General features: G+C 30.7%; 8 protein-coding genes across 8 annotated transcripts; 4 read left to right on the plus strand and 4 right to left on the minus strand. All coding sequences in view use genetic code 12, as the record gives it.

Moving 5' to 3' along the window:
- Positions 1-1,248, plus strand: ERG26 (sterol-4-alpha-carboxylate 3-dehydrogenase (decarboxylating)). Its single transcript, XM_064903309.1, has one exon. It carries the CDS (start codon positions 145-147, stop codon positions 1,195-1,197), a length of 1,053 nt encoding a protein of 350 aa, XP_064762850.1. The 5' UTR covers positions 1-144; the 3' UTR covers positions 1,198-1,248.
- A 51-nt stretch (positions 1,249-1,299) lies between these two features.
- On the minus strand, positions 1,300-2,172 carry PGA43 (Pga43p; the record flags this gene model as incomplete). The annotated part of the gene is made up of 1 exon (XM_064908150.1): positions 1,300-2,172. One exon carries the CDS (start codon positions 2,170-2,172, stop codon positions 1,300-1,302), a length of 873 nt encoding a protein of 290 aa, XP_064762851.1.
- A 1,307-nt stretch (positions 2,173-3,479) lies between these two features.
- On the plus strand, positions 3,480-5,093 carry PHR1 (Phr1p; the record flags this gene model as incomplete). Its single annotated transcript, XM_064906053.1, has 1 exon — positions 3,480-5,093. One exon carries the CDS (start codon positions 3,480-3,482, stop codon positions 5,091-5,093), a length of 1,614 nt encoding a protein of 537 aa, XP_064762852.1.
- Positions 5,094-5,152: 59 nt separating this feature from the next.
- DFJ63DRAFT_122674 (telomerase inhibitor) lies at positions 5,153-6,121 on the minus strand. Its single transcript, XM_064903308.1, has one exon. The coding sequence runs from the start codon at positions 6,032-6,034 to the stop codon at positions 5,213-5,215; it is 822 nt and encodes a 273-aa protein (XP_064762853.1). The 5' UTR covers positions 6,035-6,121; the 3' UTR covers positions 5,153-5,212.
- Positions 6,122-6,202: 81 nt separating this feature from the next.
- Positions 6,203-9,921, minus strand: DFJ63DRAFT_295804 (transcription factor TFIIIC subunit; the record flags this gene model as incomplete). The annotated part of the gene is made up of 2 exons (XM_064905424.1): positions 6,203-8,331; positions 8,464-9,921. 2 exons carry the CDS (start codon positions 9,919-9,921, stop codon positions 6,226-6,228), a joined length of 3,564 nt encoding a protein of 1,187 aa, XP_064762854.1. The 3' UTR covers positions 6,203-6,225.
- Positions 9,922-10,163: 242 nt separating this feature from the next.
- On the plus strand, positions 10,164-10,889 carry DFJ63DRAFT_312836 (protein-lysine N-methyltransferase; the record flags this gene model as incomplete). The annotated part of the gene is made up of 1 exon (XM_064906054.1): positions 10,164-10,889. One exon carries the CDS (start codon positions 10,164-10,166, stop codon positions 10,887-10,889), a length of 726 nt encoding a protein of 241 aa, XP_064762855.1.
- A 304-nt stretch (positions 10,890-11,193) lies between these two features.
- On the plus strand, positions 11,194-12,534 carry EFB1 (translation elongation factor 1 subunit beta). Its single transcript, XM_064906962.1, has 2 exons — positions 11,194-11,347; positions 11,855-12,534. Exons 1-2 carry the CDS (start codon positions 11,268-11,270, stop codon positions 12,411-12,413), a joined length of 639 nt encoding a protein of 212 aa, XP_064762856.1. The 5' UTR covers positions 11,194-11,267; the 3' UTR covers positions 12,414-12,534.
- DFJ63DRAFT_123754 (transcription factor domain-containing protein) lies at positions 12,409-14,664 on the minus strand. The gene is made up of 2 exons (XM_064903317.1): positions 14,509-14,664; positions 12,409-14,407 (listed from the first exon to the last, which is right to left on the minus strand). The coding sequence occupies exon 2, from the start codon at positions 14,266-14,268 to the stop codon at positions 12,589-12,591; it is 1,680 nt and encodes a 559-aa protein (XP_064762857.1). The 5' UTR covers positions 14,269-14,407; positions 14,509-14,664; the 3' UTR covers positions 12,409-12,588.
- Between the last annotated feature and the right edge of the window lie 224 nt (positions 14,665-14,888).

A 14,888-nucleotide genomic window follows, 5' to 3' on the forward strand; every position in this document is an offset into this window, starting at 1 on the left:
AGAGTAGTACGCGCTAATAATTGTGTGGTGTCTCGTATATTTTATTTCCATTTTTTTTTAAACGAGACAGAAAATTTGGAAATTTGTTTAAACAGATCATATAACAACATCAACAACGATAGATAATAGATACACATATATATAATGTCACAAGAGTTAAAGTCGGTGCTTTTGATAGGAGGTGCTGGATTCTTAGGTCTTCATTTAATTGAACAATTCTCCAAATTAAGTCCTAACACTAAGATCCATGTCTTTGATGTTAGACCATTACCTGAAAAATTATCCACTTATTTTACATTCAATCCAGAAGAGATTAAATTTTATAAAGGAGATTTAACATCAGCTCAAGATGTCACTGATGCCATTATAGATTCACAATGTCAAGTCGTGGTTCATTCAGCTTCTCCAATGCATGGATTACCTCAAGAAATTTATGAAAAAGTAAATGTAAATGGTACTAATAATGTTATTGAAGTTTCAAAGAAAAATTCTCATATTGTTAAAGCATTAGTATATACTTCCTCAGCCGGGGTTATATTCAATGGTCAAGATGTTAAAAATGCCGATGAAAGATGGCCATATCCTGAGGTTCATATGGATGGATATAATGAAACCAAAGCCATTGCTGAAACTGCCGTTTTAAATGCTAATTCTCCTCAATTATTAACCGTATGTTTAAGACCAGCTGGTATTTTTGGACCTGGAGATCGTCAAGTTGTCCCTGGGTTTAGAGCAAGTGCAAAATTAGGTCAATCAAAATATCAATTAGGGGATAATAATAATTTATTCGATTGGAGTTATGTTGGTAATGTAGCTGATGCTCATGTATTAGCAGCTCAAAAAAGTTTAATTCCAGAATATGCTAATAAAATCGGTGGTGAAACTTTCTTTGTCACCAATGATGCTCCATTATATTTTTGGACTTTAGCAAGAACAGTCTGGAAAGCAGATGGTTATGTTGATAGTTATTATATTAAATTAAGTAGATCATTAGGTATTGCATTGGGATACTTATCAGAAGCATTCTCCACTCTTGCCGGTAAAGAAGCAGGTCTTACTCCATTCAGAGTTAAAATCGCTTGTGCTCATCGTTATCATAATATTTCAAAAGCTAAAGAAATCCTTGGTTATAAACCAAACGTCGATATAGAATCAGGTATAAAGTATACTTTAGATTGGATGAATGAATCACTCTAAGTTACCTAAATATATATATTGTATACTTGTCTATATAAAAATTTATTGATTTTATAATAAATAAAAAAAAGTACGTTTCCATTCTTTTGTAAAGCTCACAATCTAAGTAAAAGCAGCAACTATAGTGATAATAACAGTAATGAAAACTGAATATACAATTGATTTGGTAGAATATTGATTTGTACCAGAAGTAGTTTCATCATTATTATTACAACCAGAAGCATTAAAATAAGTTGATTCATTTAATGAAGAATTTAAACTTGGAACTTGATCTAATGTTGAATTTAAACTTGATTTAGAAATTATGACGTCTTCATCTTCAAGATTAACTTGATCAATATCATTATGGACTAGATTAATAAAATCTTTATCATCGTCATCTTCTTCATCATTATTATTATTTTCATGATGTTCTAAAATTAATTTAATCTTTGATTTGGCTGATAAACTTTCTTCATTTCCATTAATAAAATTAGGACTTAATTTATCAACAACTTTAGATTTAATGGTGACTGAATTTTGATTATTATTATTAGTATTATCTGATCTAAATTTATGAACTTTGGCTTTAATAAATGATTTTTGAGTTCCAATTTGATCATCTTTTTTAAATGGAATAGCACAAGCATTAATATCCTTCATACCGGAACAATCTTCCACCAACACACTTAAGAATTTAGCTGATGGATTACTTGGACAAAGATGATAACATTCTTGTTTTATACTTTGTAAAGCACAACATTCACAAGCCAAATCATCAGCTTTACAATCATCTAATTTTGTTAAAACCACATTACAACAACTATTTAAAGTTATGGTATCCGTTGGAGGACAAGCTTCATAGGGTCTTGGATTAGGATTAACATAAGAACCGAATTCATTATTGTTATGACTATTGGATCTAATATTAAGTGAATTAACCAAATTGATATGAGCGGCTAAACTAAATAAAATGATTAAACCATGAAACAACATTATGGAATGAATGAAAAGAAAATTTTAAACCTAATTGAATTAATTATATGATTTCTATCTATCTATGATTGATGATAATTAAGTTTTAAGCTTTAGTTAACCAAATATAAGATTATCAAAGTCTGATAGATCTTAAAGAAAGTTGATTAAAATTTCCTCATAATTTTGGTGGCTCAAAATGGTTTGGGCGCAAAAAAAGAACATTAAAACTTTGTGAGAGTGCAACACCTTAAACTGATACAAATCATTAAGTATAGGTGCAACCTAACAAAATAAGATATTATTCTATCTTTTCATTATTTACTGAATGAATCAGAGAAAGAACTGTAAGAGTTTATGCTTATATAATACCATATGTCTATTAATAGAAACAATCTCACTATTTTCCAAATTTTACCTTATTAAGAAAGAGAAAGACAAACAGAAACAGGAAGAGAACAACAAGAATAAAGAATAAGATTATGAGCATTCACACGACAATCGAAAGGGAACAAAGTACATGTCTTGTTTTAAACAGTTATTTTTGAAATGATTTATATATTGTTCTGAAATCTAATCAGTTCATTACAATGAATAGTCGAGAAGTCGTGTCAACATTCATATGAAATAGTATATATATATATATATATAGCTGAATCTCATCCTAATGGAACTTGCTTCATATAACTAACAATCTAACTAACGATGAAAACAGCCTTTCCTAACAAGAAGGATGCTCATTTATATTGCGTAACCCTTTAAATCTGGAAAAAAGGGGACACCTAAAATTCCCGAAAGAGCAAAAATGTCGAACAGAAAAAAAAGAAAAAAATAAAATTTATTTTTGTGATTGATAATTGCCCCAAAAAAAGAAAAAAGTAGCAACAATTAAATAGTTTGTTTAAACACTAAATTCTATTTTATAACTTATGATCTAATGTTAATATTAACTTAGATGAATATGTGAAAAATTTCTTACCATTTCACACTATTATTCTTTTGTGTATTCTTATTATCATCCTTATAGCCTCTTTTTTCTCTCATTATTAACTGTAATAGTAGTTATATTGTAACATTACGTATGATTGCGTTGTTTCACTTTTCATCTGGATTTCTTTATTTTTTGTTTACTTATTTATCATTTCTTTGTTTATTAAAAACTTTTAACGTGTTTGAAGCTTTAGCTTAACCGTGTATTTATATATAACATGTTATCCAAAACTGTTATAAATACCTAAATTAGTCTTCTTCTTAACATCAATTTCTCTCAAAAATCTTCTTATTCAATCGCTTTTTCATCTTAGATCACTTTCGTTATATTTCCCAAGATGTTAAATTTCAAGTTTGCCCCTTTATTGGCAATATTTGCTTTCTTCATTCAATCATCATTATGCTCAACTAATACTTCAGATTTAACTCCTCCAGTAGAAGTTGTCGGTAATAAATTTTATTTCTCCAATAATGGATCACAATTCTTAATGAGAGGTATTGCTTATCAACAGAATACTGCTAATGATTCATCTCTTAGTTTTCAAGATCCTTTGGCTGATGAAAGTACTTGTCAAAGAGATGTCAAATATTTTCAAGAATTAAATACTAATGTCTTAAGAGTTTATGCTGTGAATACAAGTTTAAATCATGATGCTTGTATGAATATCTTTGCCAATGCTGGTATTTATATTATTGCTGATTTATCAGAACCTGATCTTTCTATTAATAGAGATTCCCCAGAATGGAATTTGAATTTGTATCAAAGATATACTGATGTGGTTGATATGTTTCAAAATTATACCAATGTGTTAGGTTTTTTTGCTGGTAATGAAGTTACCAATAATGTTACTAATACTGATGCTTCTGCATTTGTAAAAGCAGCCGTTAGAGATGTTAAAAAGTATATTAGTGATAAAAACTATAGAACTATTCCTGTGGGTTATTCATCAAATGATGATGAAGAAACAAGAGTTGCTATTGCTGATTATTTCTCATGTGGAGAATCTTCTGAAAAGGCAGATTTCTTTGGTATAAACATGTATGAATGGTGTGGTAATGCAACTTTCCAATCTTCAGGTTATGAAGCTAGAACTGAAGAATTCCAAAATTTAACTATCCCTATCTTCTTCTCTGAATATGGGTGTAATGCAGATCTTCCAAGAAGATTTACTGAGGTTGCAACCATTTTCAGTACTGAAATGACTGATGTTTGGTCCGGTGGTATTGTTTATATGTATTTCCAAGAAGAAAATGATTATGGTTTAGTTTCAGTCAATGGTAATTCAGTTCTGACCATGGCTGATTTCCAATATTATTCTTCTGAAATTAATAACATTTCTCCTTCATATGCCAATCTGGCAAGTGCTTCAGCTGCAGCTACTCAAACTTTAGCTTGTCCAGCTATAGCTGCAACTTGGGCTGCCTCTGAAAACTTACCTCCAACTCCAGATGAAAGTTACTGTAATTGCCTTTCAAGTGGGTTCAAATGTGTGGTTTCTGATAATGTGGATTCCTCAGATTATGGTGATTTATTTGGTTCAGTTTGTGCTGATGTTGATTGTTCCGATATTTCTGCTAATGGTACTAGTGGACAATACGGTAAGGTTTCCTTCTGTTCCGATAAAGATAAATTATCTTATGTATTAAATGCTTATTACGAACAAGAAAATGAAAACTCTTCAGCTTGTAACTTTAGTGGTTCTGCTTCTATCAATAGTGGTGCCCTGAGTTCATCTTGTTCCTCAAATTATACTCCAAGTGGTGGTAGCTCATCTAATTCTAGTGGTGGTAATTCAAGTAGTAGTAGCAGTAAATCTACTTCTTCTTCAACTTCAACCAAGAAATCTTCAGGATCTTACAGTGCTAGACAAATTTCTAAAGTTGAAATTTTAGCAATTACAACCATTGTCACTGGATTCATGTGTGGTATCTCTTTTGTCATTTTTGATTAAAATCTTATAGACCAATTCTCTACTTGTACTTCAAAATAAATATTTCTTATTGCCTTTATTATTATATATTAAAGGATGCTAATAATGCCAATGTATATAAAATATTATCTCTATCATATTTAGTTTGTAACCATAAAAATTTCATTAAGTGCTTTCTCATCCATTACAGATGCTCTCTTTTGTTTGATCCATCTTGACCTTACTGCTAATCTTGTTGAAATTGCTCTATGTTCTGTTACGACTGGTTGTAAATCTGATTCAGATTTATCCTTCTTTGACTTTTTCTCCTTCTTTTCTTTCTTCTCTTTCTTTTCCTTCTTCTCCTTCTTCTCAGTTTTATCTTTCTTTACTTTCTTTTCCTTTTTATCTTTCTTTTCTTTCTTCTCTTTCGTCACTTTCTTTTCTTTCTTGTCTTTTTTACTTTTCTTATCTTTCTTTGATCTCTTAACATCTTCATCATTATCGCCATCATCTTCTAATTTTCTCTTCTTAGATTTCTTACTTGAATCAGAAGCCGTTATTGATTTTGATTCTTTATCCCAGGTACTTTGTAAAACTTCTCCTTTAATAAAATGAATCCCCAATTTCCCCATTATCTTCTCTTTTCTTTGTCTATCTAATTCATTATTTATTTTATCTTCTTTACCATTTAATCTTCCTAAGATTCTTTGAAATACATCAAGATGAACACTATCACCTTCTTCAAGATCATCTTTCTTTTGCTTTTTGGCTAATCTTGCTCCAAGACCTACATTGTCATCTTTTAAGGAAACTTTAATATGAGTGGTAGTAGCATGTTCTACTAATCCAAGACCTTTACCTGGTTTCCATCCTAATTTCTCAAGATACAGATGTCCAAATCTCGAAGTATCGTTGGACCATTTAGTGTTTCTTGGATCATTTCCAAATCTTTGCTTTATCTTAGTACCTGCTAAACCCATGCTTTGTTTCGAATTCTTCTTTTGATTTGGTTGTAATCAAAGTATATGATAAGACCATTAAATCATTAAAATAAAAATAAATAAAAAAAAAAAGTAATTAAAAAAAATTTCGATGAGTGTGCACATAAAAAAAATTGATAGCCTTAATAAAATATAATTAAACAAAATAATAATAATACATTTTTATATATTTACAAGCCTAAAATACCATACCATGAACTATTTACCCAATATGAATCATGATCACCTCTACCTATACAATGTGAATCAACCAACCAATTAACAACCGCTTTGAAATCTTCACAACCTAAAACAGACAGTAATTTATTATGGATCGCATAACTTGTAATACCAGGTCTGAAATGGATATAATACAAAATAGCAATTATAATCTTGATCCAAAGTTGTTCATTGATATTTCCATTCAAATCTAACCATACATGAGAACATGCTTTACCTGTGGGGACTGGAACTTTAACAATGTCTGGAGCTGTGATGTTTGATGAATCCTTAAACACAACTATATCACATGCTAACTTATCTTTATCAATTAATCTTGATTCATACCCTTCAAATTTATAAGCTTTATCAATATGAGCTAAAGAAACTTCTTTATCTGATAAAAGGGCTAATAAAGATGACATTTGACCATTCAGAATACCTTGGGATAAAATCAATCCTTTGGAAGCTTCAGATATTGATTCAATATTTGATTTAAAATTTGCAGCTTGCTTAAAGAATTTTGATGTTGTTTTCACTGTAAGTGAGTTTGTTACTTTATCAGTTAAAACAAATCTATGAGATGAATCATCCGATTTAAAATATGACATTTCTCTATCTCGAATAAGTGCAGTTGAAGCTTGAAACGTAACATCTTCCCCAAATTCAGATAATATTTGTGTAGCTCTTGAACTTGAAAAATTCTCTTCTGTGGTAGAAAATATAGCTTTTAATACCGTTCGAATATGATCATTTTCTTTTGGTTTAATGTCTTGAATTGGGTTTTCAAAAAATGTAACACCAGAAAGGGTTAATTCCTTTTGTCTCATGGAATTATCTTCCAATAATTCATATAAATCTTGTTGAGCTTCACCAGTTTCAATTTTATTATATGAATTCAAGTTTTCTTCCACCGAGACATATAATGGTGTCTTATCAGCAATTTCTATAGTTGATCCATCAGCATCTTTCCATAAATCCAAGAAGAATTGGAATTTGACATTTTCTAAATCTTCAGCTGATACCAATTCATCATCAATACCTTTCATAACCACTCGTTCAAAATCTTCAGTGCCTTTAGTAACTGCAGCTAAACCACCAACCAGTCTACGAACAACAGTCCATTTTTGTTTGACGCTTCTTGCATCCATATCTTCAAAGAGATCAGCAATCTCGGCAAAGTTGATGGTACCTCTTTTAAGAGTTTTCGATATGACAATGGATCTGAAAAGAGTCGTAGCATCCGATTTATCAAATTTAGCCACTTTAACTCTTCTACCTGATCTACTAGAGCCACCCTTTTTACCTTTGGTCTTCTTTGCTGGTCTTGATTTACCTCTATGTTTTTTGGATACCAAGTTGGGAATAGTATCACTAACAACTTCAGGAGTTGCATTCTTAACATCTTCAATTTCTTCCTCTTCTTCTTCAATGATTTTTTCCTTCTTTCTTGATCTCTTAACTGGAGTATCTTTATCACCCAATGATTGTAATCTGGATCCTCTTCTTCTTGAAGTTGGACGTTCCATATTGTAAAATGTAACTTCTCCTTCCACGACTCGATGCAGTTTAGTTTTTTCGTTATCACCATTATCCAAGATACATTTATTCTTGGCTTCTTCTATTTGAGCAGGAGTTGGCCTATACTTTTCATTTGTCAAAATTAAGATCTTTCTAGTAATTGATTGACCAGTCCTAACAAATTTAACTTCTTCTACATCTAATTCACCTCCTGCTATGAGAACTGAAATATCTCTAGCAAGAGTTTTCACATCTAATGTACTTGATGAATCTCCCAATGCATCATTTACCATTCTTCTTAAACTGGCGGTAGTATAAGTTACACCTCCTAATTGTTTGATAATATCAAGTAAAGTAGAACGTCTCTTTGAACTTCTTATTGTTGTTCCTTTGTGTACTCTTTCACCCAATTGGATCTTTTTATGAGAAACACTTTCAATATCTATTGTGATTGGTTTGATATCTTTGACTTCTATCACTTCTAACTCATCGTCAGCCTCTTCAGCTTCATTTTGTTTTGATTCAATATATTCTGGTTCGGCATCTTCTGTAATTTCCTTTGTAGGATTTTCATCATCGTCCATGTCAGCATAATTAACTTTAGTAGCTGCTCTTCTTCTTGATTTTTTAGCTAACTTCGGTTCAACCACAACATCAGTCATATCAAGATCAATATCTAAATCTTTAACTTTCTTCTTTTTCTTTTTAGGTGCTTCAGGAGTTTCTTCTAATGATCTTTTCTTCATGGATAAGAAATCACCTCTTGATACTTTTTCCAACGCAATATATTCTTTCGTATTCAATTGGGCTAAAGTTTTATTTAAAATAGGTTGTTTCTTGGGAGGTTTACCCGTATGTGCCTTTTCAATACCTTGTACATAAGGCTTACCAAAATATCGATAAAATTTATACTTTGCATCACTATCCAAGGTTTTAACCAAAGATTGTTCATTATATTCATCAGGATATTTCTTTAATGGATTGAAAGTTTTACCATCAAAGGTATAACTGGTGATATTATCTAATAATCTTGCTAATGGTCTATATCCAGCTACACCACTTATATTTCTCATTAGATCTGTACTTATTATACCATTAGCACCAGTTTTAAAGGCTAAATTATGAATTTGATTAGCATTGGGGAAAAATAAATTATATAATGGTTTATCTGAATTTATAAATTCAGTGGCTAATTCTCCACGATCATCTTCATCTTCATTAGTATTGGCATTAAAATTCTCCACATAATCTTCAAGATCATAGGGATCTTTAGGTAAATCCTTGATATATTTAATGGCATAGATCAGTCTACCATCTTCAGGAGATTTCACCATAACTCTTTCCACATATTTATTATTATGTAAAGATTGAACAATGGCTCTAAAGAATTTACTTGATGATTTATTTTTATGAAGGTTTAATTCTTGTTTTAAATCTTGGAAACTTCTTAAATTATTAGGAGCATTTTTAACTGATTGGACGATATATTGTCTTGCTTTAAACGCATTTCTATATGTTTGTTCTTCAGAAGTTGTTTCTTTAGCTTTTTTAGTTCCTTTTGCAAAACTTGAATGGATACATAAACTTGTATGTTGACGAATTTTAGGATCATAAACATAATTCCTTATGATAAACCCTGATTCTTCTAATTTTTTAAATCTAGGAGGCATTGATCTTGGATCTTGATTTGTGGCTCTACATAAATCGGGTGACGTTATACCTTGAGGACCACTTCTTGCAATTTCACAAAGTAATTCAAATGGTTTATCACCTAATTGAGCTCTTGCCTTTTTAGTAGATTCTAATCCTGTTAACATTCTCCATTGAGTATCAGCTGTGGGGAGGATTCTAATATTACCTTTATGATAATCTTCATTATATTTAGAAACAAAATCTTTATAATTAGGTAAAATAGGTAAAGGAGTTTTATTAAGGATAACATATAATTTAACCATATTACCCTCTTCTTCACTGAAGAATAACCATTGCCAAATGATTTGTTCTTGGAATGAATCTATTTTATTCAGATCCAATTTGGTTCTGATTGATTCCCACATCTCCAGGAGGGTTAAACCATTCTGACCTGAGAAAGAGAGTTTCTCTAGGACAAAAGAAACCAACTCCGATGGAGTACAATTGAACAGCATAACGATTTGTTCAAAGTCTGTATGAATTGAATTGATTTAATTAATTGAATTGTTATGATTGACCGTCATAACATATAATAGAGACTTAACTTATATGTAAACATTTGTTTATCTGAGAGGTTTAGATTTGTTTTGGTGCGACAATGTCGCATTCTCAAAAGGTCGCGCATCAATTTAAGGGTATTAAAATTTTTTTGAAACTATTAGAGATGATGATGGGTTTATTACTCATTAAAGCAAAGATGGATTCTGATGATGAACCTATTACATTGTCAGCGCATGCATTAGCGGCCTTAATGGAATTTAAAAAGGAAGAAAATGATAGAATAGAAAGATTTGAATCTTTACAGAAAGCCGCTCAAGATCGATTTGAAAAGCAACAAAAAATATCAATTGATGAATTTAAAGAAGATTGGCAACTTTCCCAATTTTGGTATACTGATGAAACCGCTGCTATACTAGGAAAGGCCCTTCTTGAAGGAGCTGATGAAGATACTGTGATTGCTATTGCTAGTGCTCCATCAGTTTATGCGGCCATTATAAATTTCCCTCCTGAAGAAATTCCAACAAAACATATATATTTACTTGAATATGATACTAGATTTGAAGTATTAGGAGGAGATCATTTTAGTTTTTATGATTATAATGAACCAAGTAAAGTTCCAGTTCATCTTCAACATAAATGTCATCGACTTTTAATTGATCCACCATTTTTAGAAGAAGAATGTCAAACCAAATCAGCTCAAGCTGCAAAAAATCTTTTAGTAGAAGATCATAATGAAAAGACTAAGAAAGGTGATTTAAAGTTTAAAATCATATCATCAACCGGAGAAAGGATGCGTGAAGTTGTTAAAAAGAATTATCCTGATACAACTTTAACTAGTTTCTTACCTCAACATAAGAATGGATTAAGTAATGAATTCAGATGTTATGCAAGTTTTGAATGTTCTCATTGGAAATTTGAATAGACCATTTTGGTTATATAATTAAATATAATGTAATATATTACATATAATATAAGATATATATACATAATGTATAATGAATAGAAAAACCCAATTCAATTTATTTGCAACAAGAAAAATGATAATTACCCGGATATAACATCGCATTCATAGTAAATTATATACTGCTAAGGGTAAATTCTGAAACCACATAGTTAATAAAGTTAACTATGTGAGAATAAAGTGTGATTCACGTTGTTGTAACAAGATCGAAAAATTTTCTTTTTCATTTAAGAAAAAAAAGTGTCGATTCTTTTTTATAAATATATTGATTTATTTCAATCCTTTTTTAAGTGAATTAATTATCTTTTCAAGTAATTATTACGATCAATTCCATACAATATGTCTTACTCAGACTTCTCAAAGGTTGAAACCGTCAAAGCTTTAAACGAATTCTTAGCTGATAAGTCTTACGTTGATGGGTATGTGTCTTCTTTTCATTTTTTTTTATTCTAAACAGCTCATCATCAACATTGTTGAAATTTTTTTTTTCGATTTTTGGCAACATCATTTGAATTGGGTGTCCTCCACTTCAAATATTATCATTCTTCTAATGGGATTATCAACTTGGTCATTGATTGAATACCATTGGTATTCAATTGATTGATCAATTTTTTTTTGGTTTGTTGATCCCATGTTTTCTGGAAGTATTGATGATTCAATTACGTGTTATATTATTAAAATGATGATCATAATCTTTGGTCCGTGTTTATGAGGTGGATTCAAGACCCACCGCATGAGTGAAAAAGAAGATTTAAATAAATCGACCTGATATTAAATATATACTACAACTGGATTGTTGGTAATTGGTATGACTATTCATAGTAATACCTTTTTTATGGACCCCCAAATAATCATTTGATGTTGTTTGCTTGTTTTTATGGTTTTTTCTTTATTGAAATTATAATACTAACTTTTATATATTATAGTACTGCTGCTACCCAAGCTGATGTTACCGTTTACAAGGCTTTCCAACAAGAATATCCACAATTTACCAGATGGTTCAATCACATTGCTTCTTTCACTGAAGAATTTGATGATTTACCAGCCGGTACTGCTCCAGCTGCTGCTTCTAAAGAAGTTGCTGCTGAAGAAGATGACGATGATGTCGATTTATTCGGTTCTGATGATGAAGAAGTTGATGAAGAAGCTGAAAAATTAAAACAACAAAGATTAGCTGAATACGCTGCCAAGAAAGCTTCTAAAGGTCCAAAACCAGCTGCTAAATCTCTTGTTACCTTAGATGTTAAACCATGGGATGATGAAACTGATTTAGAAGAATTATTAGCCAATGTTAAAGCCATTGAAATTGATGGTTTAGTTTGGGGTTCTCATCAATTTATCCCAGTTGGTTTCGGTATTAAGAAATTACAAATTAACTTGGTTGTTGAAGATTCTAAAGTCAGTTTAGAAGATTTACAAAATCAAATAGAAGAAGATGAAGACCATGTCCAATCTACTGATATTGCTGCTATGTCAAAATTATAATCTCGTTATTAGTACTATTGTATAGAACTTTTTGAATTGATTATTATGTAATGCTTTTGAATTTTTTTTTTTTACCTATTATGTAATGAAAAATACATTCCGAACCCTTTTTTAATAGAATATATCTATTACACATTGTATCTCTCTATTCTAAATAAGCTTCTATAATCACTCTCTATAAAGGTAAATAATCAACTCCACTATCAAGCCATTGTTTTAAAAATTCTTCTTGAGAAATTTGCAAAGCCCAAACTTGTTGAACAATTTCTTTTAATGAAAATAATGTCCCCATTTGAGCATTACGATATAAAGTTTCCATAAATGTCATTAAACTAGCTCTTTCTTCTGCAGTTTTACATTCACATCCAATCGCATATACTGGCCATACCATTTGCGTAACCATGGGTGAAATAGGTTCCATAGATCCATAAATACTTATGAATTCATGAACAAGCTTTCGAATATTGATTTCATAATTAAACGGCCTTATCACTCTTTCTAACGTTATCCAAACTGCTATAGACCAACATTGGGCACATTTCAATCGTATAGCATATTCTTCATCACCATCTTCAAATAATACATAATCTCGATAATTTACTAATAATTGTTTAACATTCTGATAATCAGTTAACATTTGAGGAGTAGTATTATCAGCTCCATTATAAACATCATGTCTCAAATAACATACTTTGGACATAGCTTTAAAGATTTGACCTGGACATCCCATCATCTTCGATGTTGAAATATTATCACTAGATGATCCATACCAACTAGGTAAACAATAAGGTAATCTGCAATCGGGAGAAACTATAGCACTAACAGTATCATACCATGATAAAACTACCGAAAGAGATCTTTGTTTCTCATTCGTTATTAAAAGACCATAAAAATCTTGATCTTGACATATTGATGCAAATACTTTAAAGAAAAATCTTGATAATGAACTTTTACCCTTTTCCAATACTGCAAATAATATATGAACATTGATTAATACAAGTATCACTAATGAATGGATTTGTTTCTTTTTTTCATCTTCAGCTGTCAGCAAATTATCTGTACTTATGAATCGAATTAAATGATCCATAGTATTATTAATATGGGCAACTCCCTTTTGATAATATTCATTCCCCCCTTTTCTACTTTCATACATATGGATACAGGCCAATGATATAAAACAACTTCGAGCAATATCAAAATCACAATACTTCAAGGCTAAATCAGGCCAAGGTGAATTAGGATGAGCATCTAATAACGGTAGAAGTTTCTTAAAAAAATGCTTCAACATCATATTTTCTTCTTGATATGACATTGAATATAATGATATTTCAGTTGGACCTCTTTTCTCAAGTAGTTTCTCAGCACTTTCTTCTTCTGGTAATACATTTGATTTATCAATGAATCCTATAATCTCCTTACCAAGATTTAAAGAAATATTCTCTCTCATCTCCGAAGCTGCAGCGAAATTGGCTGCCAGCATACTATTTGTTATCCTATTAGAAGCAGATTCATCAGAAAATATACTCAGATCAGGAGACTTTAATAATGATTCAAGATCTTCAAACAATTCCGAACTGAATTGTTCTAAATTAGCACTAGAAGCTCTCATTCCTAGAAATCTTGGGGAATTAAACATAATATCTTTTGAAGGCACGTCACCATTAAAATTCTCATCTGTAAGTCCATTAGTCGGTCTATTTGGAGGTGCTATTATCGATGATGGTGTATTTGAATTTGTAGAATCATCGTGTAATTGATCTTTAGATAGTTCTCCTCCACCTCCTGTTGAATTCTGTCGACCTGTTGTTTTCAAATGTGCTTTAGCTCTTGGCTTCCCAACAAATCCACCCTTCATAAAACCGGATTTATCCTGACGGGTCTTATTCCTACTATCATCTACATCGAATGATAGCCGTATTCCATACCCTTCACATTCTCTATTGCTTTTAATACAATTATTACAAAACGGCTTATGTTCATCACATTTCCGGTGTCTTTAATTATTGATTAAGTTAGTATTTTCCATGATTTCAAAACCCAAATTACAAATTCAATCAACTTACCTTCTCTTACAAGTCCAACAACCTGTTCGTACCCTAGTAATTTTACTCATTGTTATCTTGTTTACCACCTCTTCAATGATATCGGATGTCTATATTTTTGAAATTTAAAATTTCTAATCCATCTTTCAATTTTACCGCGATTAAAAAAACAACAAAGTCCCAAGCCTCGTAATTTTAAAAAAGAAAAATAAATAACATTTCAAAATATTTATACTGAAATAATATTATAAAATGTCAAATCAAACTTAGATTTCTTCAACAGTCCATTCTTTTAACCGCTTGCCTATGTCTATATAGATTTAGCGTATATTGATATCAATTGCTCGAAGAAAGTACAATTTGGTTGACTGTAAATCATTATAGTTATTATTACACCAATTAAGTTGCAATCATAGATCAAGCATATTAAAAC

This window comes from Scheffersomyces coipomensis (assembly GCF_036884675.1).
Source record: "Scheffersomyces coipomensis strain NRRL Y-17651 chromosome Unknown DFJ63scaffold_3, whole genome shotgun sequence".
Taxonomy (NCBI): Eukaryota; Fungi; Ascomycota; class Pichiomycetes; order Serinales; family Debaryomycetaceae; genus Scheffersomyces; species Scheffersomyces coipomensis.